At 42.8% G+C, this 22,545-nt stretch overlaps 3 protein-coding genes across 3 annotated transcripts in view; 1 reads left to right on the forward strand and 2 right to left on the reverse strand.

Moving 5' to 3' along the window:
- eef1b2 (eukaryotic translation elongation factor 1 beta 2) overlaps positions 1-3,882 on the reverse strand; it is an 11,315-nt gene extending 7,433 nt beyond the window's left edge. The window contains exons 1-3 of the mRNA XM_061716240.1: positions 3,719-3,882; positions 576-698; positions 370-496 (exon numbers count right to left, since the gene is read on the reverse strand). Coding sequence (XP_061572224.1) covers positions 370-496; positions 576-698; positions 3,719-3,798 — 330 coding nt within the window. The 5' untranslated portion in view covers positions 3,799-3,882. The remainder of the gene's footprint in view (positions 1-369; positions 497-575; positions 699-3,718) is intronic.
- A 1,513-nt stretch (positions 3,883-5,395) lies between these two features.
- arl11 (ADP-ribosylation factor-like 11) lies at positions 5,396-9,101 on the forward strand. Its single transcript, XM_061716246.1, has 5 exons — positions 5,396-5,488; positions 7,241-7,306; positions 7,794-7,909; positions 8,627-8,804; positions 8,964-9,101. Exons 1-5 carry the CDS (start codon positions 5,453-5,455, stop codon positions 9,090-9,092), a joined length of 525 nt encoding a protein of 174 aa, XP_061572230.1. The 5' UTR covers positions 5,396-5,452; the 3' UTR covers positions 9,093-9,101.
- A 9,592-nt stretch (positions 9,102-18,693) lies between these two features.
- cavin2b (caveolae associated protein 2b) overlaps positions 18,694-22,545 on the reverse strand; it is a 55,599-nt gene continuing 51,747 nt past the window's right edge. The window contains exon 6 of the mRNA XM_061716226.1: positions 18,694-19,290. Within this exon, the coding sequence (XP_061572210.1) occupies positions 18,907-19,290 (384 nt within the window). The 3' untranslated portion in view covers positions 18,694-18,906. The remainder of the gene's footprint in view (positions 19,291-22,545) is intronic.

Here is a 22,545-nt window from a genome sequence, read left to right on the forward strand (position 1 = left end):
CACAGACACACAGCCACATACACACACACCGCCACACACACACACAGCCACACACACACAGCCCGCCACACACACACACACAGCCACATACACACACACAGCCACACACACACACACACAGCCACATACACACACACACACAGCCACATACACACACACACACACACAGCCACACACACACACACAGCCACACACACACACACTCACAGCCACATACACACACACAGCCACACATACACACACACACACACATGCATACACACATACAGCCACACATGCATACACACATGCATATACACACACACACACACACACCCACACACACACCCACCCACACACCCCTCCCCCTCACCTCCTCCTCCCCCTCACCTCCTCGTCGGAGCCGAACAGGTCGATGTCGTCATCATCATCTTCCTCCTTGGCTGCAGAGTTGTTGGTGGAGTCGGCCACGCCCGCCGGCCCGTACTGGCCCAGGGGTTTCTTCACACCTGGAAGACTGAGGGAGGAGGCGGGGCTTAGCCCCGTGACGTCATAGCTGCAGGCCCCGCCCCCCCGTGACGTCACCAGCTCCTCACCTGCTCTTCTGGCTGCTGTAGGACTTGATGTGGTTGTACCAACGCAGGGCGTGACACAGATCTGCTGGGGGGGGGGACGAGATGGAATCAAACACCGCCACGTCAGCCTGGGAGGGGACGAACCTGGGGGAACATGGTTACCATGGTTACTACAGTTACAGATCTGCTGGGGGGGGGGACGAGATGGAATCAAACACCGCCACGTCAGCCTGGGAGGGGACGAACCTGGGGGAACATGGTTACCATGGTTACTACAGTTACAGATCTGCTGGGGGGGGGGACGAGATGGAATCAAACACCGCCACGTCAGCCTGGGAGGGGACGAACCTGGGGGAACATGGTTACCATGGTTACTACAGTTACAGATCTGCTGGGGGGGGGGACGAGATGGAATCAAACACCGCCACGTCAGCCTGGGAGGGGACGAACCTGGGGGAGAGGTTACCATGGTTACTACAGGTTACCATGGTTACCACGGTTACTACAGGTTACCACAGTTACTACAGTTACAGATCTACTGGGGGGGGGGGGGGCGAGATGGAATCAAACACCGCCACGTCAGCCTGGGAGGGGACGAACCTGGGGGAGAGGTTACCACGGTTACTACAGGTTACCATGGTTATAGACTAGTGATGCACCGATTGTTCGGTAACCGAAATTGTTCGGCCGAAAATGGTAAAAAAACACTTTGGGTGTTCGGTGGAATAAGTGGGAAAAAACCGAACAATTAATAACGGCGTTGTAAAATAAGGAAATAGACTGGCCGCTCCGTAACGGTTGAACCACAAACATAAATCGTTGGCCAACCAAAAAGTAACCACATAAGAATTTTACCAACATTCACCAGCAGGTGGAACCAAAACAACAGAATGCTGGAAATTAAAAAAATTTCAGGTTTTTATGTTCAATAAATATTTTCTACCTTGTAATTTTGTAAAAGATGTTTTTATTTGAAAAGCCTAAATCAAATTTATTTGATTTATGCAATGGTGAAAAAAGTCGAAATGTTAAGAAAAAAAAGTCAAAATTTTGTGAAAAAAGTCAAAATGTTAAAAAAGTCGAAATGTCAAGGAAAAAAGTCAAAATTTTGTGAAAAAAGTCAAAAAGTAACCACATAAGAATTTTAACTAACATTCACCAGGAGGTGGAACCAAAACAACATAATGCTGGAAATTAAAACATGTTCAGTTTTTTATGTTCAATAAATATTTTCTACCTTGTAATTTTGTAAAAGATTTTTTTCTTTGAAAAGCCTAAATCAAATGTATTTGATTTATGCAATGGTGAAAAAATTGGCAAAATAAATGAGAAACTGCTGAAGAACCATGTTCGGTATTGTTCGGTATTCGGCCAAGTGTTTATTATTATTTTCGGCCACAAATTTTCATTTCGGTGCATCACTATTATAGACGACACGCTACCACGGTTACAGGCCTGGGGACGAACTTGGGGGGGGGGGGGGGGGGGCATGGTTACGGATCTGGGGACCAGGACCATTTATTAGCATCCTTTTTGGATTTGTTTTGATTTTATTTCCAGGTTAAATAAATGGTCTCTGCTCTTGACCAGCGTTTACTGCGTGCTGCATCTTGAAACTTTGTTTGGAATATAAGCGTCAAGGAGACAGACGGGCGAGGGAACGAGCAGAAAGACCGGAATTAATTTAAAGAGGAATGAGTGTATACATGATCGCAGAATTATTCTATTCAGATTTAATAATCGGAATAAACCAGCCACTTACTTCGGAATTAAGTTTAATTCGGAATGGCCATTTTCATTGGGAATGAGTTTACATGGTAATTTTTACTCATTTCAAATCGGATTTAATTTAAATTCTGAATTTAAAAAAAAAAACAAAAAAAACAGCATTAGCGTTAGCCCTGGTGGTTTCTGCAGAATCAGACCAGAAAGTGTCATCATTCTTCAGCCGAAAGATGGTGATTGGATCATCACGTCTGCAGAAACACCTGAGCAGCAGGTAGATACGGCTTCATTTTAATGATAATTAAATTCTTAATTAAAGAGGAATTAAACTTCCCATGTAAACACACTGAATAACCTGGACAGCTTTGGACTGTTCATTTATAAAACCGTGTTATTAAGTTACTAAGTTATTTAAAAACAATCTAGTAATGTTTGATGAGCAAAGGCCTCAACATCTGTTTATTTGAACCTGTTTTGTCAAAAATGTTCTTATAAACTACGTCTATAAACCTTATTCCACCTGAAGATTTATGGTTCCGCGTTAAACCGACGCAGAGTTACGCCGGACGGTATGGCGTAGGGTCTGCGTCGATTTAACGCAGGACCATAAATCAGGCTTAATTTAGCGCCTTTCACGTGGCAGCGCAGGCGCGCATGCGCAGACCGGAGCCACGCGTTAGCCTGTTAGCACCACGTGACCAACCGACGAAACTCGTGTAAATCCAGTTTAAAGTCCCCCATTCTGCCCGGCTCGGCCCCGGGTCAGGGTGGGTCGGCCCACAGACGTATATATGTGACTTATATACATAAATATGTCACATATATACGTAAATATGTCTATTTTCGGCCCCGCCACCGGTTAAGCCCGCAGAGCCAAGATGGCGGCGGTGCGCCACAGTTTCTCTGGTTTCCACCGCTTCGTTCCGGTTTCACCGCGTTTCTGCTCCGCTAAAGCGGGTTAGTCCGGGTTATTCCGGGTCAGTCCCGGGTGTTCTGCCAATTTCTGCTGCTTTGATAAAAAAATAAAATGCTACCTAATGGTTTTCTACAAATCTAGTGTGCGCATGCGCAGAACCACAAAGTAGCGAAGATTGACAGAACACCGGCAGAGCCAAGATGGCGGCGGAGTGTTCTCCGGTTTCGCCGCGTTTCTGCTCCGTTAAAGCGGTTAGTCCGGGTTAATCCGGGTTATTCCGGGTCAGACCCGGACCAGGGTCAGACCTGGACCGGGGTTGGTCCCCACCAGGTCCCGTGTCCGGGTTAGTTCGGCCCCGCCACCAGCCCCGGGTCAGCCCCGCAGAGCCAAGATGGCGGCGGCAGGTGCTCCAGTTTCCCCGCGTTTCTGCTCCGTTAACGCGGTTAATGCCGTTAATCCCGGTGATTCCGGGTTTATTCCGGGTCAGTCCGGTTTATTCCGGTTGATTCCGGGTCCTGCTCACCCTTCTATGTAGCTGCGGGCCGAGAGGAAGTCGTTGAGCACCGACAGGCCGGAGGCGGACTTGAGGTCTCCGAAGCCCATGATGAAGCTGAGGAGCCGGGGAAGAAACTGTGATGAGTCGGTGTTAGAGCTGGAGCTGGAGAAGGAGCAGAGAAGGAGCTGCGGCCGCTCAAGGAGCTGATTTATACCTGCAGAAACAGACTCCTCCTCCGTCTGAGGAGAGATGACTCCTCCTCAGACGGAGCTCCTCCTCCATAACACATAAACATTAATACTAAAATACTATTAATTAATAAACATTAATACATGTTAGAGGGAGCTCCGTCTGAGGAGACGTGACTCCTCCTCCAGGGAGGACTTAATACATTAATATATAAACATAAACATTAATACATTAATATATAAATATTAATATATAAACATTAATATATTAACATTAATACATAAACATGTCAGACGGAGCTCCGTCTGAGGAGAGATCACTCCTCCATAACACATAAACATTAATACATAAAACATTAATACTAAAATACTATTCATTAATAAACATTAATACATAAACATGTTAGAGGGAGCTCCGTCTGAGGAGACGTGACTCCTCCTCAGACGGAGCTCCTCCTCCTCCATATAATATAAAACATTAATATATAAACATCTCAGATGGAGCTCTAAATAATCTTAAAGTAAATTCAAGTACTTTAATAAATAATAAAATAATAACAATAAAAAAATAAATTAAGCACAAGTAGCACAAAATGTCCAGCCTTTGTACTTTTCTTTTTTAACCAGAACTAGAACAAACATGAACTCATAGAAACTCTCTGTGTGTGTGTGTGTGTGTGTGTGTGTGTGTGTGCATGCGTGCGTGTGTGTTTATGAGTCTGTGTAAATGTGACAAAACATGCAAAAACTAACGTTTTTATCACATAAACCCCCGAGCAATTATTACATAAACAATGGCAGGTAAAAACTCCCCTAGTGGGAGAAAAACCTTAAGCCAAACAGTGGCAAGAAAAACTCCCCTTTAGGAGGAAGAAACCTTGACCAGGACCTGGATCATGAGGGGGGACCCTCCTGCCGAGGGCCAGACTGGGGGAGTCGGGGACGTCAGCAGCACAGCAGGCAGGTGGAAGCAGCAGCGGGATGACCAGGGGGGTCAAACCTGCACTCTGGGAGTGGAGATCTCTGCCAGGAACATAAGGCACTATCAGGTCTTGTAAATACTGCGGAGCTAAGCCGTTTTGGGCTTTATATGCAAGTAATACAATTGATGTTGATTGAAAAGTGATGTCATGAGATCAAGTAAAAGTAAAAAGTAAAAGTAAAAAGTCTAGTGATTCAAAACTACTCCTAAAAGTACATTACCCAAAACGTACTCCAGTAAATGTAATGGAGTAAATGTAACTCATTACTACCAACTCTGCAGGTAAGCCCCGCCCCCTGATGACTCAGCAGGTGTGTGAAGGGTCACGTGACCACAGGTAAGCCCCGCCCCCTGATGACTCACCAGGTGTGTGAAGGGTCACATGACCACAGGTAAGCCCCGCCCCCTGATGACTCAGCAGGTGTGTCTGAACCTGAAGAGTCACCTGCTTCACGTTAAAGAATGCAGCCAGACGGGTCACATGACCTGCACCTGAACACACCTGAGAGGAGTTAGGGTTAACCTCACCTGAGAGTTTAGAGGAGTCTCACCTGAGTCAGTCTCACGGGGCTCCAGCAGGTAAAAGAAGAGATGGGTCAGGCCCGGTCCTCCTCCGCCCCTGCTCAGGTGAGTCTTCCGTTCCTCCTCCGTTCCTCCACCTGTTCAGGTAAATCAGGGACAACATGAAAGCAATATTTTAAGTTTTAAGTTTATTTTGGTTTTATTTCTGGGAACTGAAAAGCTCTTGATTCACCTCAGATCTCTGTGTTGATCTTTGATTCGTCAGGATCTGACCGGGTCACCTGTCCGATACCTGCACACCTGTAACAGGTGTGCAGGTATCGTTCATACCTGTTACAGGCTGGAGTTCATACACTGTAAATAACAGATTTGAGTGAAACCTCTTTTTTTTATTTATAATTTTTATTTTTCAAAATGAAGACAAAAAAAGGTTAACAACACCACATTTCACAAATTAAGACAGGGTTTGGGGGAAAGGGTTGATAAACTTTAGAGATGATGTTTCCTCTAGAGTCAGTTCAGGTCCAGCTCTAAAAGAAACATAAGTCAAATAAAATAAAATCACGTGACCAACACAACAGGTCGTGTTATTGTTCCATTATTCTCAAGTTCTCTAAGGACAGTCCACGGGGCAGGTTGGACATTTCCATCGTCTTTGAGGATTGAACTTTCCTTTTCAATCGACAATAAATCAAAAAGTCCCTCAGCCAGTTGTATTATATATTATACATATAATTATATTGTATTTATTATAACAGTCTGGCTTGTGAATCTTCCAATTCATAAGTATTGTCCTCTTCACAGACAGAAAAGTGAGAGCAATGATACGTTTAATAATTTTTACATGTTTATTTTTCACTGCACTCCCCAATAAACAACAGGACATTGAGGAATATGAATATTCAAAATAGCTTTTAAAATGTCAATGACTTCAGAGCAGGATTGTTGGACCGCTGGACAGAGTCAGGGTTTGACTCTTCCCCCCCAGTTGGTTTCTGTTCTGTCCCGTCTGTGTCCCATCTGCCCTGATTGTCTGCACCTGTGTCCCATCTGCCCTGATTGTCTGCACCTGTGTCTCATTAACCCCTGATTGTCTGCACCTGTGTCTCATTAACCCCTGATTGTCTGCACCTGTGTCCCATCTGCCCTGATTGTCTGCACCTGTGTCTCATTAACCCCTGTGTCCCCTCTGCCCTGATTGTCTGCACCTGTGTCTCATTAACCCCTGGTTGTCTGCACCTGTGTCTCATTAACCCCTGGTTGTCTGCACCTGTGTCTCATTAACCCCTGATTGTCTGCACCTGTGTCTCATTAACCCCTGATTGTCTGCACCTGTGTCTCATTAACCCCTGGTTTCCCATCTGCCCTGATTGTCTGCACCTGTGTCTCATTAACCCCTGTGTCCCATCTGCCCTGATTGTCTGCACCTGTGTCTCATTAACCCCTGATTGTCTGCACCTGTGTCTCATTAACCCCTGATTGTCTGCACCTGTGTCTCATTAACCCCTGGTTATATCTGGTCTTGTCAATCCCTTGCTCCTTGTGGTTCTGTACTGTGCTTCCCTCCATGTTTCCTGTTCTTGCTCCAGTTTTTCATCCCTGTTCCTGTGTGAGTTTTTGATCCTGCCAAACAGCGCTTTGTTTTTTGGTTATTTTGTTTTTGTGGAATAAACCCTGGTTTTTGTTGAACTCCTGCCTCGCTCTCCTGCATCTGGGTCCTCACCACCCCAGCCTGACAGGCAGAACCAGTAAATATATAAATGTACCAGCTCACCACAGCCATGCCAGCACCGTTCAGAGACATTTGGGTCCATTTATGTGTAACTTATTTGCTCTGAACCTCCTAATCTGTTCCAGGTGATGCTGATGGGTCTGGACTCTTCAGGGAAGTCCACGCTGCTGGCCCGGCTGCTGACCGGACAGGTGAGTGTACAGGTGAACCTGAGGGACAGGTGAGTCTCAGTTACAGGTGAGGGCTGGACTCCTGTGGTCCAGGTCGAGAGTCTTTGGTTTGGAGTGACAGAGAAGTGGAGTTACTTTTCAACATTTCGTTTTTTTTCTTAAAATTTCAACTTTTTTCTCAAAATTTCATTTTTTCTGAAAATTTCGTCTTTTTTCTCAAAATTTTTTCTTTTTTCTTAAAATTTCGTCTTTTTTCTCAACATTTCATCTTTTTTCATAAAATTTCGTCTTTTTTCTCAAAATTTCATCTTTTTTCACAAAATTTCGTCTTTTTTCACAAAATTTCGTCTTTTTTCACAAAATTTCGTCTTTTTTCACAAAATTTTGACTTTTTTCTCAAAATTTAATTTTTTTCTCAAAATTTAATTTTTTTCTCAAAATTCGACTTTTTTCTCAAAATGTGGTCTTTTTTCTCAAACTTTCGTGACTGATGTCTCTGGACCTCCAGGTGGTGGACACGTCTCCGACCGTGGGCTTCAACGTGGGGACGTTGCAGCTGGACAAGAAGGTGGAGCTGACGGTGTGGGACATCGGGGGACAGAGCAGCATGAGGACCAACTGGAGGTGAGACCTAGACCCCCCAGAGCCCCAAAGACCTAGACCTAGACCCTAGACCCCCCCGGACCCGGGCCGACCTCACCTGACCTCACCTGAGCCTTTACTACCCCCCCTCATAATGTGACGTTCTGAAGCCTAAATGTCCGTTTCTCTCCGTTTACAAGCAAACGTGAAGACGGAGGTTTGAAAAATCTCCACTTTGGCCGGAGTTTTCAGGAATGATGGTTTTTGGAGACTTTGAGCTTCGTTTTCCTGTAAACGAACGAACAAAACGCATGAAAACACCAGCGTTTCTGATACGTGGAAACGGGGCCTGAATCAACCCTAGACCCCCCTAGTCCTGGGTTAGGGTTAGTCCTGGTAAACCCCCCCTGACTGTCCTGTCCTGCAGACACTTCCTGGACGACTGCATGGCTCTGGTCTTCATGGTGGACAGCTTTACTACCCCCCCTAGTCCTGGGTTAGGGTTAGTCCTGACCCCACTAGTCCTCACTAACTCCCTGACTGTCCTGTCCTGCAGACACTTCCTGGACGACTGCATGGCCCTGGTCTTCATGGTGGACAGCAGCGATGTCCTGACCCTTTACTAACCCCCTGGTCCTGTCCTGCAGGCACTTCCTGGACGACTGCATGGCCCTGGTCTTCATGGTGGACAGCAGCGATGTCCTGACCCTTTACTACCCCACTAGTCCTCACTAACTCCCTGACTGTCCGGTCCTGCAGACACTTCCTGGACGACTGCACGGCCCTGGTCTTCATGGTGGACAGCAGCGATGCGGCCCGGATGCCGGAGGCCCAGAAAGCCCTGAAGAAGCTGCTGAGTGAGGAGAAGCTGCGAGGAGTTCCTCTGATGGTTCTGGCCAACAAGAAGGACCGGCCCAACTCCATGACCATCCGAGAGGTAGGACCCAGTTAAAGTACTAGAGGTAGGACTCAGTTCACCATACTAGAGGTAGGTCCTGGTAGGAGGGAGGGGGGTTAGGGAGGTGTGAAAGCATGTCTGACTCTGGTCCTGACTCTGGTCCTGACTCTGGTCCCCCCCCTGGTCCTGTCCCCCCAGGTGGCCACCCAGCTGGACCTGTCCAGCTACTCTGAGAGACTGTGGGAGATCCAGGCCTGCAGCGCCGTGCAGGGTCTGGGTCTGCAGCAGGCCTTCAGGTCCGTCAGCAAGATGATCCACCGGAGCTGAGGGGGGTCCAGGACCAGGATCTGGACCAGGTCCTGGACCAGGCGGGAATTGATCACAAATTCATCTGATTGGAGTCGCCATTGATGAACCAGAGACTGAAGGCAGACGGAAAATTACTGAGTCTGTCTGTTTTTAATATAATTGTTGATTCTATAATCTGGCCTTGACAGAGCGGTTTTGGCCGATCGCTCTGGTCACAATCTCTCTGGTGGAATGTAAACAAGGTGAGTCTGCCCCCACTAGCCCTCCCCTCTCAGGAACATCTGTGGACCTGTTTCAGAACTGACCGAGCCGTCTGATAACACCAAGGACATTGGCTGAGGAGCAGCTCTGAGTGAAGTTCACGGACTCACCGCTACACACACACACTTACTGATAACCACCTCCCTCAACTCAACGCCTTCCTGGCTATAAATCTTGTGATGATGATGTTAAATTTGTCATGTGCTTTCTGTGCTGAGGTGTTTTTTTGCATCTTCTCACTGTGTACTTAACCCTCCGGGACACCTTTAATAATTGTTACACTCTGACCCCTTCGCGCAGAAAACGCGCTTTTCATAAGGTAGCTATAAAACATATTATACATTAATATTATATTCTACTTTAATTGAGCTAATTTCTTTCACCAATATCTGACCTAAGTATTGATATCAAATATTCATGATTTTTTAAAGATTTAACCCTTTAAATGCCAGGTTTTTGTCACGATGCCACCATGTTTTTAGATGAAAAAAACTGAAAAATTGAATTATTTTCAATATACTACATGCAAAGTAGATTTTTTTGTTTTGGGTTATTACAGCCTGGGATATGTCAATGATGAGTAGCAACATTGATTTTCATGCATTATTATTTTTTGTGCAGTGTCAAATAGTTACACTTTGACCCCTTTGCGCAGAAAACGCGCTTTTCATAAGGTAGCTATAAAACATATTATACATTAATATTATATTCTACTTTAATTGAGCTAATTTCTTTCACCAATATCTGACCTAAGTATTGATATCAAATATTCATGATTTTTTAAAGATTTAACCCTTTAAATGCCAGGTTTTTGTCACGATGCCACCATGTTTTTAGATGAAAAAAACAGAAAAATTGAATTATTTTCAATATACTACATGCAAAGTAGATTTTTTTGTTTTGGGTTATTACAGCCTGGGATGTGTCAATGATGAGTAGCAACATTGATTTTCATGCATTATTATTTTTTGTGCAGTGTCAAATAGTTACACTTAGACCCCTTCGCGCAAAAAACGCGCTTTTCATAAGGTAGCTATAAAACATATTATACATTAATATTATATTCTACTTTAATTGAGCTAATTTCTTTCACCAATATCTGACCTAAGTATTGATATCAAATATTCATGATTTTTTAAAGATTTAACCCTTTAAATGCCAGGTTTTTGTCACGATGCCACCATGTTTTTAGATGAAAAAAACAGAAAAATTGAATTATTTTCAATATACTACATGCAAAGTAGATTTTTTTGTTTTGGGTTATTACAGCCTGGGATATGTCAATGATGAGTAGCAACATTGATTTTCATGCATTATTATTTTTTGTGCAGTGTCAAATAGTTACACTTTGACCCCTTTGCGCAGAAAACGCGCTTTTCATAAGGTAGCTATAAAACATATTATACATTAATATTATATTCTACTTTAATTGAGTTAATTTCTTTCACCAATATCTGACCTAAGTATTGATATCAAATATTCATGATTTTTTAAAGATTTAACCCTTTAAATGCCAGGTTTTTGTCACGATGCCACCATGTTTTTAGATGAAAAAAACAGAAAAATTGAATTATTTTCAATATACTACATGCAAAGTAGATTTTTTTGTTTTGGGTTATTACAGCCTGGGATATGTCAATGATGAGTAGCAACATTGATTTTCATGCATTATTATTTTTTGTGCAGTGTCAAATACTCACACTTAGACCCCTTCGCGCAAAAACCGCACTTTTCATAAGGTAGCTATAAAACATATTATACATTTATATTATATTCTACTTTAATTGAGCTAATTTCTTTCACCTACATCTGACCTAATAATTGATATCAAATATTCATGATTTTTTAAAGATTTAACCCTTTAAATGCCAGGTTTTTGCCATGATGCCATGTTTTTAGATGAACAACACAGGAAACACAGAGCAGCAACATTGATCTTCATGCACTATTATTTTTCATGCATTTCAAAAGGTAGCTATAACACATACTTTTTTACCCAGAAGTGAAACAATGAACAATGAACCAGGAACAGTGAGCCAGGAACATCAAAACTGACTAAATAACATTCAATAACATTCAATAACAGCAACAAAATTGTGTCAGAGAGAAAGAAAGAGACTCTGTGTGTATGTGTGTGCGTGTGTGTGTGTGTGTGTGTGTGTGTGTGTGTGTGTGTGTGTGTGTGTGTGTGTGTGTGTGTGCACGCGTGTGTGTGTATGTGTGTGCGTGTGTGTGTGTGTGCGTCTGTGTATGTGCGTCGGTGTGTGTATGTGCGTCGGTGTGTGTGTGCGCGTGTGTGTGAGTCAGTTTAGGTGAGGCAGGAGCTGCAAACAATTTGGTAGTGCTCCATGCAGATGGGACTGTCACACTTTCTGCAGGTGGAGCAGACTTGTTTGTTGCTGCTGCTCAAAACACACTGCCTCCTCCTCTGGGTGGTGTGTGGGGATGGGCTTGCACTTGAGCTTAGACCTGGGTCTCCTTTGAGTTCAGCACCAACACCAAGGCCGCAGCAGCTGGTGTGCGGGGAGGTGGCGTCTCCTTGCCATTTGTGGAGCCACAAGAGTCTTCCCCAGCTCCTCAATGAACAGCCTCCTCTGCTAACCTTTTCCCCGTTGCCATGAGGGATCCACGGTGGTCCAAAGGATGAAAGCAAATTTCACTGCTACTGAATTTCCCCACTTCTGGAAGTCTCATCTTCCTCACTGTCAGAGGACACATCCAAGCTCTCAGAAGACGATTCAGACACCGGTTCCTCGTCTGTAGTATCTGTGTTCTCTGTGTCAGATTCCTCTTGCTCGCGATCAGAATCAGACTCCATCACTATGTCCAAAGCTTTGTGCACTCAATAGGCTCTCTCCATCTTGCCAAATAAGAAATTACTAGTTCCACAGGTTGCATTTTTATAAACTTTGGCTGCAGTCGCAGCTGTGTAAACGACTCAACAAAAAGCAGGAGTTTGTCTATGGCTGCACCTTTCATGTGATTCAAAATGCCCCATGTTTGGATTTATTTGTGTTTATGGACCTCTTGTGTAGGTGTGTGTGGTGTGCATTTATACAAAATAATCTTAGAGGGGCTTTAAACTTCTGCACAAAAACCATGTGAATGAATGAAAACAGTGGCACTTGACAGCCTTTGCTCATAATGTCATAAGGTCACACACACACACACACACACACCACACACACACAAACACACACACACACACAAACACATACACATACACACACACACATATACTAACTGTACATGCACACATACACACACACACACACACATGAAGGGAGGGGGAGGGGTGAATTGTGACGGTGCCATCCAGTGGAAATAGCATGTTTTTTTCTCCATATGCCAAATATGGTAAAAATGAGGTAATCTGGTTCAGAGTAGTAAATATGATCAATTCCAAGGCAAAAGACCAGATTGACACCTAAATATAATAAAATGCATTTATTATGCTTTAATGGAAGCGAGATCAAAAATTGAAGTTTGAATGGGTTTCAATGGCGCGTTTTTTGCGCTAAGGGGTCAGAGTGTAACAATTGTATTTTACAGAGTGTATTTTAGACTTACTGTAGGAGCTGAGCTGGAAATATAAAGATCATATAAAAATACACAATCTCACCAAAATTCATGCCATATGGATGAACTCAGCCAAAATTATCCAAAAATGAAAAGTGAAAAGCGCGTAAAATGCGCCTAGGTGTCCACAGTGTGAAGATGCCTTTTTCCCTCCTCCCTTGCTTGTATGTCTGTTTGAGCCAAACATAGTTAATAATAAAGTTCATTCACCTCAACATCAGAAACTGGTGGGGTTTTGTTTCCAAAACTATCAATTAACGTGTGGGGAAACTATAGCTCCAGTTTAACAAAGAACATTTCCAGTTTAACCAGCAGTTGAGTTCCCAGCTGACTGGTTTCATACTCCCAGCTGACTGGTTTCTAACATCCAGCTGACTGGTTTCAAACCACAACAAGGTTAGGATCAGCTAATCCAGAGTTAACCTGACTAGAAACAGGATGGAAGTCAGTCAGCAGAGATACAAATAAAAATAAAAGTCAGCCAGCAGAGATACAAGCCCAAACTGGTTTCACTTCCACCAAAAACTAAACTGGTTCCACTAAAAAACTAAACTGGTTTCCCCTCTCCCCAAAACTCAAACTGGTTTAACTTCTACCAAAAATCATTGATTTACTGAAACAAATTGTGGTGGCAAAAATTGTTGTTCGTTCAATAAAGTGTTCAAAAAAGAATGTGTCGACACGTCAGCTCTTTGTGGAGTTTTAAGAAAAGCATTCATGAATGGAGTCACACAGTCATCTGATCAGAAGAAGCAGTCAGTCAGTGCGTTTACATGCAGCGATTCAACCTGGTTGCAGATCGGGATTAGACATCGTTCTGACTTTTAAACTGCATGTGAACACCTCAACCTGGTCAAGTTGGGACCTGTGTGGGACTGACTAACCGGATTCATTAACCAGTTTGGAGCACCTAGATAAGCCAGTCGCAACCAGGGGCCTGTACTACGAAGCAAGTTCAACATATCCAGGATATCTTTTCCTTATCCAGATTCACTAACCCGGACAATTGCAATCACGCTAAGCGGTCACACGACGGCGGTTATCAACTCGGTATATCAACCCAGGTTTCTCCAATCTGGATATGAGCGCGTGCACATAAAAGGGGCAGTGTTTTCAGCGCATGACCAATCGCAAGCATGGAGAAGTCCGCTGTCAGAGCCGCTTATTTCAGCAGTGAAGAGCAAAGGATAAATTACACTGTGATTTAACTTAATATTTAGACTTGAAATTAAAAGTTCATGTCGTGTTCAAATTAAACGAGGTCTGACATTTCATCCTCTCTCAAATGACTCATACCTTGTTTCTACAGTATATTTACAGTTTGTACAAAAAGGTTTATTTGCAAAAGTAGTTTTCTTAGAAAGACGGAGTGAGGGTATCTACAGCAAAGACAAACGTACTCGCATACCTCTCTGTCAGGAGAAAATAAATGATAAAGTGTTGATACTTGGGTATGAAAGGAATTGCTTAGTTTCTTGACTAATTCAATTGTTGTTGAAAGTCAGCCCACTCTTTTTGTTTTCCTCTCACGATCCGCGCACCGAGCTCCACTGGATTCTCTTCGAAAGGGCATGCCATTTTCCAAGAGAGCTGATTGGTCAGTGGGCGGTGCTTTTATACCCGGCGATCTGTATCTGGAACATAACCTGCTCCGGAGCAGGTTAGCTGTTCAGCATAAGTTACCATGGCGATGTACCCCGGTAAGAAGTGAACCACCGTCGTAGTCCTGAAAACCCAGAGTTAAACCTGAAGTTACCTCGCTAACCCCAAATCCCGCTTCGTAGTACAGGCCCCAGGTTGTTAACGCCATGTATACGGGGACATAGATATTGCAGTCTGCGCATGCTCCAGAATTTCCCCCGGGTGGGGTTTTCTGCGGGTCATTGGAAAGTTCTCTTTCCACTCCTCGTCGCTAAATTCCTTTAGCACCACTCGCTCCCACCAATCTCTGCTCCTGACCTGCATCCAGCATGAACGTTGAGACCTCCTTAGAAGCAGGGATGCTCCAGCGTCCATCAACAGGTTCGTGCTCTCTATGGCCCCTTGACGTATTACTCGCCGCCGGCGTCGTTCTATCATCACTGCAGTCAAAAGATTCGTTGTTCTTTTCATCATCAACACTAAAAGGTACATAATGCAGGAAATGTAGCTGCGGTAGCCTCGTCGAGGTGCTCGGACGCCGTCTTTCTTTCTTGTTGTTGGTAAGCGCAGGTCAACCGGAAGTAGCTCTTTGTTGAAATGGTTACCATGGTTACCTCGGGTACAGCGCCACCTAGCGTCAGGAGTCAGCCATGCTCTGGTTACAGTGGATTATTCAATCTGATTCAGTCTGATCTCAGAACAGCATAATCAGACAAGTGATCCAATCTTCTGAGTGAGTGAACTGAAGATGTTTAGAGACACGCCATCTTATAATTCAGCCAGGCTGGGAACTAAAGACCAAATATATCTGTATATATATATATGTCACCCTGAAAACCATGACTGGTAAATTCCACAGGCACGGTGTGAAAGGAGATCCTTCGGATCCTTGACTGTGTGGATATTTATTCCTGCCACAGAAATTGTCAGCACAGGAATGTTCACTTGAAAACAGGATTGTACATTAGTCTGACTTAAAGGTATTGTGACATCATTTTTAACATGCTTTTAACACTATTAAAAGTCTTGGCCAACATCCCTCAAATGTGTCTAAAAGAGTGTAACAAGAAAAACTTCACTCTAGTACTCCATTCCTGGCTTTTTATTACAGTGTTTTTTTGCGCCGTGAAAAACGCTTCCTTTTCCCCCTTTCCTGTCAATCATTGCTCCGCTCCTCCTCCAAACCTCCTCCAGCCCAGCCATACGCTCACAGCGGCGTCGGAGAGTTAAGCCGGGAGCGACAGGCGAAGCATGCACGGAAAAGCAGCAGGGCGAACCACAGCAAACAATCATAAAAATAAAGGCATGCAAGCAGCAGTGTCCCCTTATCTTAAGTCCAGTCAGTGGCCGCGGGTCTTCTTAACAGTTTTCCTCCGGTGATGAGAACAAAAGAGGCTCTAAACAGCTCCGTGTTAAGCCTCATTTATGGTTCCGCGTTAAATCGACGCAGAGCCTACGCCGTAGGGTTCAGCGTATTGGGCGCGTCGCCGCGTAACCCTACGCCGTAGGCTCTGCGTCGGTGTAACGCGGAACCATAAATCAGCCTTTATGGTGCGCTGGAGAGGAGAGGAGGCAGGGAGCTGGGTGGAGGGGGCGGTGATTTAGCGGGTCGTTACGTAACGATCCACCACCAAACCAGGTGCGCCGTTTTTACATAGTTATGCGGAAAATCCCAGAAAGCACACAATACACTGAATGTTAAAAGTTTGTTGTTTTTTGGGTGTAATTGATGTCAAGACACCCAACAAAACACAAAAAATCAAGAAAAATGTGTTTTTCATGTCACAATCCCTTTAAAACATACTATGTTATACCAAAATGTCCCATTACAAAATAATAATGTTTACTGAATCTTGTCATCATGACATTGATGGTTTCATCTCAGCCTTTAATCAAGTTTTATTTTCTAATGTGTAATTAAGTTTTATTTTCTGATGTAATTCTGACGGAGTTAAAATCAGACAGAGATGTGATCACAGACTTTATTGATAACGTGAATCAGGTACAAACGTCTGATCAAAGCAAAGGTGACGAGAAGTAAATAGACATTTTCTTTGGCAACACAGTTTAAATCTTTGAAAGAACAAACAGAAACAGGAAGTAACTTCTGAACTAGTTTGGATCGGTTCAGTTACAGCCACATCGTTACATAAACAAGCAGTTATTGATCAGTAGCACGAGGGAAACGCATGTATACACAGATGACACTGATCAGCCGATAAATCAGGTCAAATCTGTTATTGATCAGATCAAAATGAACCAGTCGACGGTGACGGTAACAGAACCAGAACACGGGGGTTAAAGAACTCAGAAATACTGATAAAAAACATTCTCAGGAACTTTGGTCAGTAGTGGAATCTTTAAAACTATAAGGTGGAACTTAAGGAATTATGTTCCGATGGAAAGGTTAAAATCTAAAATCATTTTTGGAATGTAATTGGAGATCTCAGTTAAAAGGTTAAGAACCTTTGGAAAACTGGAATAAGTTTAATAACCAGTGAAGTTTGGTAGAGCAAACTCTAGGGAATGTTAGTCGGGGTTTCTTCAGGTTTACTGGACCGTTGGTGCCGGCCCGAGTTATTGATCAACCTCAGGTATTATTGATCAGCCTTAGCTGATCAGGAGTAAAACTATGGTTAACACATTCAAATAAGTTTAAAAATAAAGCTAGGAGAACCCCATTTGTTCAGGTTATACATCAATGGAAGAATGAAAAACAGAGAAAATCTCCAACATCAAACAGTTTAACCTGAAGTTCTGCATTAATGGCTGCAGGAAACTCACACCTCAGATACCTGGAACGTTTTATAGATACCTGGAACGTTTTAGAGATACCTGGAACGTTTTACAGATACCTGGATCTTCCAGGTACCTGGAACATCTTACAGATACCTGAATTCTTTTTACTCGACTTTTCTCTCAAAATTTCAACTTTTTTCCCAAAAATGTCGACTCTTTTCTCAAAATTTCTACTTTTTCTCGACTTTTTTCTCAACATTTCTACTTTTTTCTCAGAATTTCTACTTTTTTCTCGACTTTTTTCTCAAAATTTTGACTCTTGACATTTCAACTTTTTTCTCGACATTTCATCTTTTTTCTCAAAATGTCAACTTTTTTCTCAAAATTTCAACTTTTTTCTCAAAATTTCAACTTTTTTCTCGACTTTTTTCTCAAAATTTTGACTTTCTTCTTAAAATTTCGAATTTTTTCTCAAACTTTTGACTTTTTTCAGATACCTGAAACGTTTTACAGATATCTGGAGCATCTCCCTGGTATCTGGAACATCTTCCAGGTATCAGGACAGTGTTGGTGAAAGATGGTCAAGAAAAGAAAAAGCTTAATTAACAACAAAACAAAACTGAGCTGTAAACGAGCCGAAACTCATTCTGTGTTTTATTTACCCCAGAGAACCTGGAGATTTCACTGACTGATCTCTCCAGTGTTAGCGTCGCTCCATTGGCTACCCGTAAAATTCAGAATCCAATTAAAAATTGTATTACTTGCGTATAAAGCCCAAAACGGCTCAGCTCCGCAGTATTTACAAGACCTGATAGAGCCTTATGTTCCTGGCAGAGCTCTCCGTTCTCAGAGTGCAGGTTTACTCGTAGTTCCTAGAGTATCTAAATGTAGATTTGGAGGGCGGGCGTTCTGCTATCAGGCACCATTACTATGGAACCAACTTCCAATCTGGGTTAAGGAGGCTGACACCACCTCCACCTTTAAAACTAAACTTAAAACCTTTCTGTTTAGTAAAGCCTATAGTTAGTGTTTAGTAAACCTCTAGCTGGTGTTGGTAAATCTCTAGGTAGTGTAAACTCTAGTGTGTTAGAGTCAGTAGTCATAGTTGCAGCTATAGAACAAGACTATAATAGTTAGTCTCAAATATAGCTTGGTGGTAGATATGCTGCTATAGGCCTATGCTGCAGGGGGGACATGATCCGCTGGGCGGTGCCTCTCACCCTTCTTCTCCTCTCCTCTTCCCTTCCTCTCTTCTCCATTTCCATTTGTATTTATTATAAATGTCTCATAGCTATCATTTTTGTCCATCGTTCCTGTAGTTTCTTGTGCCGGCCCCCCTTTTTTCTCTTTTGTGCATGTTTGCAGGCCGGAGCTTCAGGAGCTCTGGTCATCCCGCTGCTGCTTCCACCTGCCTGCTTTTGTTTTGTTTAAAACTTAACTAACTTTTGTTGTATTAGATGCTATATAAATAAAATTGAATTGAATTGAATTGAATCTGGAACAGTCAGGGACCAAACCTCCAACCCCTGAGGAGGATTCTGGTCCTTTAAGAGGCTACTCAGTTACAGCTCAGATTAGCTTTGTCGTTGATGAACTTGTGTGTTTTGTGTGTTTAGGATTCTTCTCCCAGCTCTTCCTCAAATCCTCTTCCCTTTCCTTTCTCCTCCTGAGGGAGAGTGGAGGAAAGAGCGTATTCCTCATCAACTCCCTCTGAAACCACCGACACATCCGCCTCCACCACCAAGGACACTTCCTGCTTTTCTTCCTCCACTTCCTGTTTCTCCTCATCCACTTCCTGCTTCTCCACTTCCTGTTTCTCCTCTTCCACTTCCACCTCCTGGTCCTCCGGGGCCAGCAGGGCGTGGACCTCGGTGAACGGGACCTCCGGTCCAGCGTCGTCCAGGACGTCGGGTTGGATCACGTCGTCCAGGACGATCTGAGCCTCAACGGTCGCTGGTGAAGTTTCTGCAGGCTGAGAGTCGGAGCTGCTGCGAGGCTGAAGACACAAACACAACATTAAACATCAGGAGACACAAACACAACATTAAACATCAGGAGACACAAACACAACATTAAACATCAGGAGACACAACATTAAACATCAGGAGACACAAACACAACATTAAACATCAGGAGACACAAACACAACATTAAACATCAGGAGACACAAACACAACATTAAACATCAGGAGACACAAACACAACATTAAACATCAGGAGACACAAACACAACATTAAACATCAGGACACAAACACAACATTAAACATCAGGAGACAAACACAACATTAAACATCAGGAGACACAAACACAACATTAAACATCAGGAGACACAAACACAACATTAAACATCAGGAGACACAAACGCAACATTAAACATCAGGAGACACAAACACAACATTAAACATCAGGAGACACAAACACAACATTAAACATCAGGAGACACAAACACAACATTAAACATCAGGAGACACAAACACAACATTAAACATCAGGAGACACAAACACAACATTAAACATCAGGAGACACAAACACAACATTAAACGTCAGGAAACCTCGGTGGGACGAGAAAAGACACACCTGGGTGCACGTTACGGTTCGGGCTGAATTAACTGCCGAAGGAATGGCATAAATTTCGCCAAAATTACACAATTAATTCAAAATGGCCGACTTCCTGTTCAGTTTCGAGTCTTTATGGAATATTAGGCCACGTTTACACATAGCTGGGTATTTACAAAAACTGATATTTCCCACTCTAGGGGCCAAATCCACAAAAGGATTGCGCTGCTTTTGCGGCCGCTAAACCGGTGCAAATGAGACAAAAAGAGAGCGTCCAATTCACAAAGCACCCGCAAAGGGCGAACTGCACCACAAACTGCGCTGCCAAACAAATAGTGTCATGGTGCGCCTGTGCCATTTGCATGCATTTAAATTAGGTAATATTCATACATTCCTTTCTATGCAAATAAGCCTCATTGCAAAAACCGTCTAATTCACAAAGGCCAGCGCTATTTGCCACACGCAAAAATAGTGGAGCAAATACCGTCTTTTCGAAGCAAAGTGTATTAACTGCGCGTAAACTCACTCCTCACTCCCGCTCTGTCTCTGTTTCTCTCTCTCTTCAATATCATTCAAGCCTGTGTGATACTGAATGATATTGAGGGTGAAATCTACAGTCAGACATGACTGTAGACAGTCAGATCAAGTGGGGTTGTGGACTTATCTCGGATTTAAAAATAAAAATAACAGGACGGAGCTCAGGATTCATCCATACAGTAGGGGGCTGCTTTATTACAAACAATTCCACCATATAAACATATAAATGTAGAATGTGTGTGTTTAACAGCTGACCTGTAGGTGTGTGTAGCAAAACACAGAACATGAATTACCGTCAGATCCTGATCTGATCCCGATCCGGTGTTAATGAAGTTACCGGTGCTGTGCCTTGTGCGTAAATGCCCACAGCCTCTTAACATTTGACATTTCATTAGCTTATGTCATACATGCGAAATACTAGAGAAGTACAAATACGTGAAAGTTGAGTCTGTTGTGCTCTCTGCAGTTTTCATTATGGACCAATCTGTGTGCTGAAATATGGAGAACACTGGAAACAGCTCCGCTCACTCACTCAGACAAGGGAACTCAGCTGCAGAACTTTATGGGCGTGTTTGCGCCGGCATATCATTAGAGCAAAATCTTTTGTGAATAGGACCTTAAAGCGGGGCAAATTGGACCTTAAAGCGGGGCAAATTGCGGGCGTAAATGCGGTGCAATTCACAGCGCTATTTGCGGGCACAATCTATTCTTTGTGGATTTGGCCCTACGTTTATAAAAATGCCATAATTTCCAGGAACCTGCATAAATATCTGTTAAGGTGCTATGAGCAGCCAAACCTACAGGGGGCAGTGTAACGAGAAGATAAAGTCATGCTAGCCAATCAGAATCCTGGAAAAAAACATCAACAAATGACACGAGTAACTTCCAGTTACTTCCAAGATGAACCAGAGTCTTTGGTTTGGAGTGACAGAGAAGTGGAGTTACTTTTAAGTGTGACGTTAGAATATAAAACAGGTAAAATACAAGAAAATATTGACGGTTACAAACTAATTGTAACCACAGGTGTCACTCATGACGCTGGTGACGTTTCTGTCTCATAATGTGACGTTCTGAAGAATAAATGTCCGTTTCTCTCCGTTTACAAGCAAACCTTTGCAGAAATGTTCTCAACCAATGGAATCAAAGGACGGTTCTCTTTGTGAATGATCCAGTCAGAATAAAGAAAGCATGGTATTGATTAAGGAGCTGCTGCTAACAGGAAGCATGTGAGACTCGTCCTGGTTAAAGTCTGAGTCATGTGATCCATGAACTAGTGGAGTTTTCTTTCCACGTGACTCTAATTTCTAAGTAGAAATTACAAATTATAATTTTGGCAAAACAACAAATACGTCTATGATACAAAGGAATTATTTGAATGTCGTCTTCAGATATATATAGATATATAATAGATATATATATATATATATATATATATATAGGCCTATATATATATATATATATAACCCTAACCCCTGAACCCTGAACCCTGGACTCTAACAGATACGGTGGAGTTGAAGTCGTGTTTTTGCAGCTCAGTGAGTTTCTGTCACTGATTGATTCATTTTAATTCTGAATTAAATAGGAATTAAACTTCCCTTGTAAACGCACTGATTGTTACAACCTGTGGAGTCAGACTTTAACTCTTAAGTTAAGTCTTAACTTTAACTTTAACAGGTTTGTGTTGGTCGTGTAGCAGCTGGTTTTAGCTGATTGTTGTTTAGTTCAGGTCTAAAGGGTTTTAGAGGATTAATGATATGTTTTCCTGTTCATGAGCATCATGTTTTGTGGGATTAAATTGACCATTTCGACTCTTTTCTCAAAATTTTAACTTTTTTCTCAACTTTTCGAATTTTTTCTCAAAATTTCGACTTTTTTCTCAAACTTTTGACTTTTTTTTCTCAAAATATTGACTCTTTTTATGACATTTCGACTTTTTTTCCAACAATTCATCTTTTTTCTCAAAATTTCTACTTCTTTCTCGACTTTTTTCTCAAAATTTGGAATTTTTTCTCAAAATTTCGACTTTTTTCTCGACTTTTTTCTCAAAATTTCGACTCTTTTCTTGACATTTCCACTTTTTCTCGACATTTCATCTTTTTTCTCAAAATTTCAACTTTTTTCTCAAAATTTCGACTTTTTTCTCAGAATTTCTACTT

Source organism: Cololabis saira, chromosome 24, assembly GCF_033807715.1.
Source record: "Cololabis saira isolate AMF1-May2022 chromosome 24, fColSai1.1, whole genome shotgun sequence".
Lineage (NCBI taxonomy): Eukaryota > Metazoa > Chordata > Actinopteri > Beloniformes > Belonidae > Cololabis > Cololabis saira.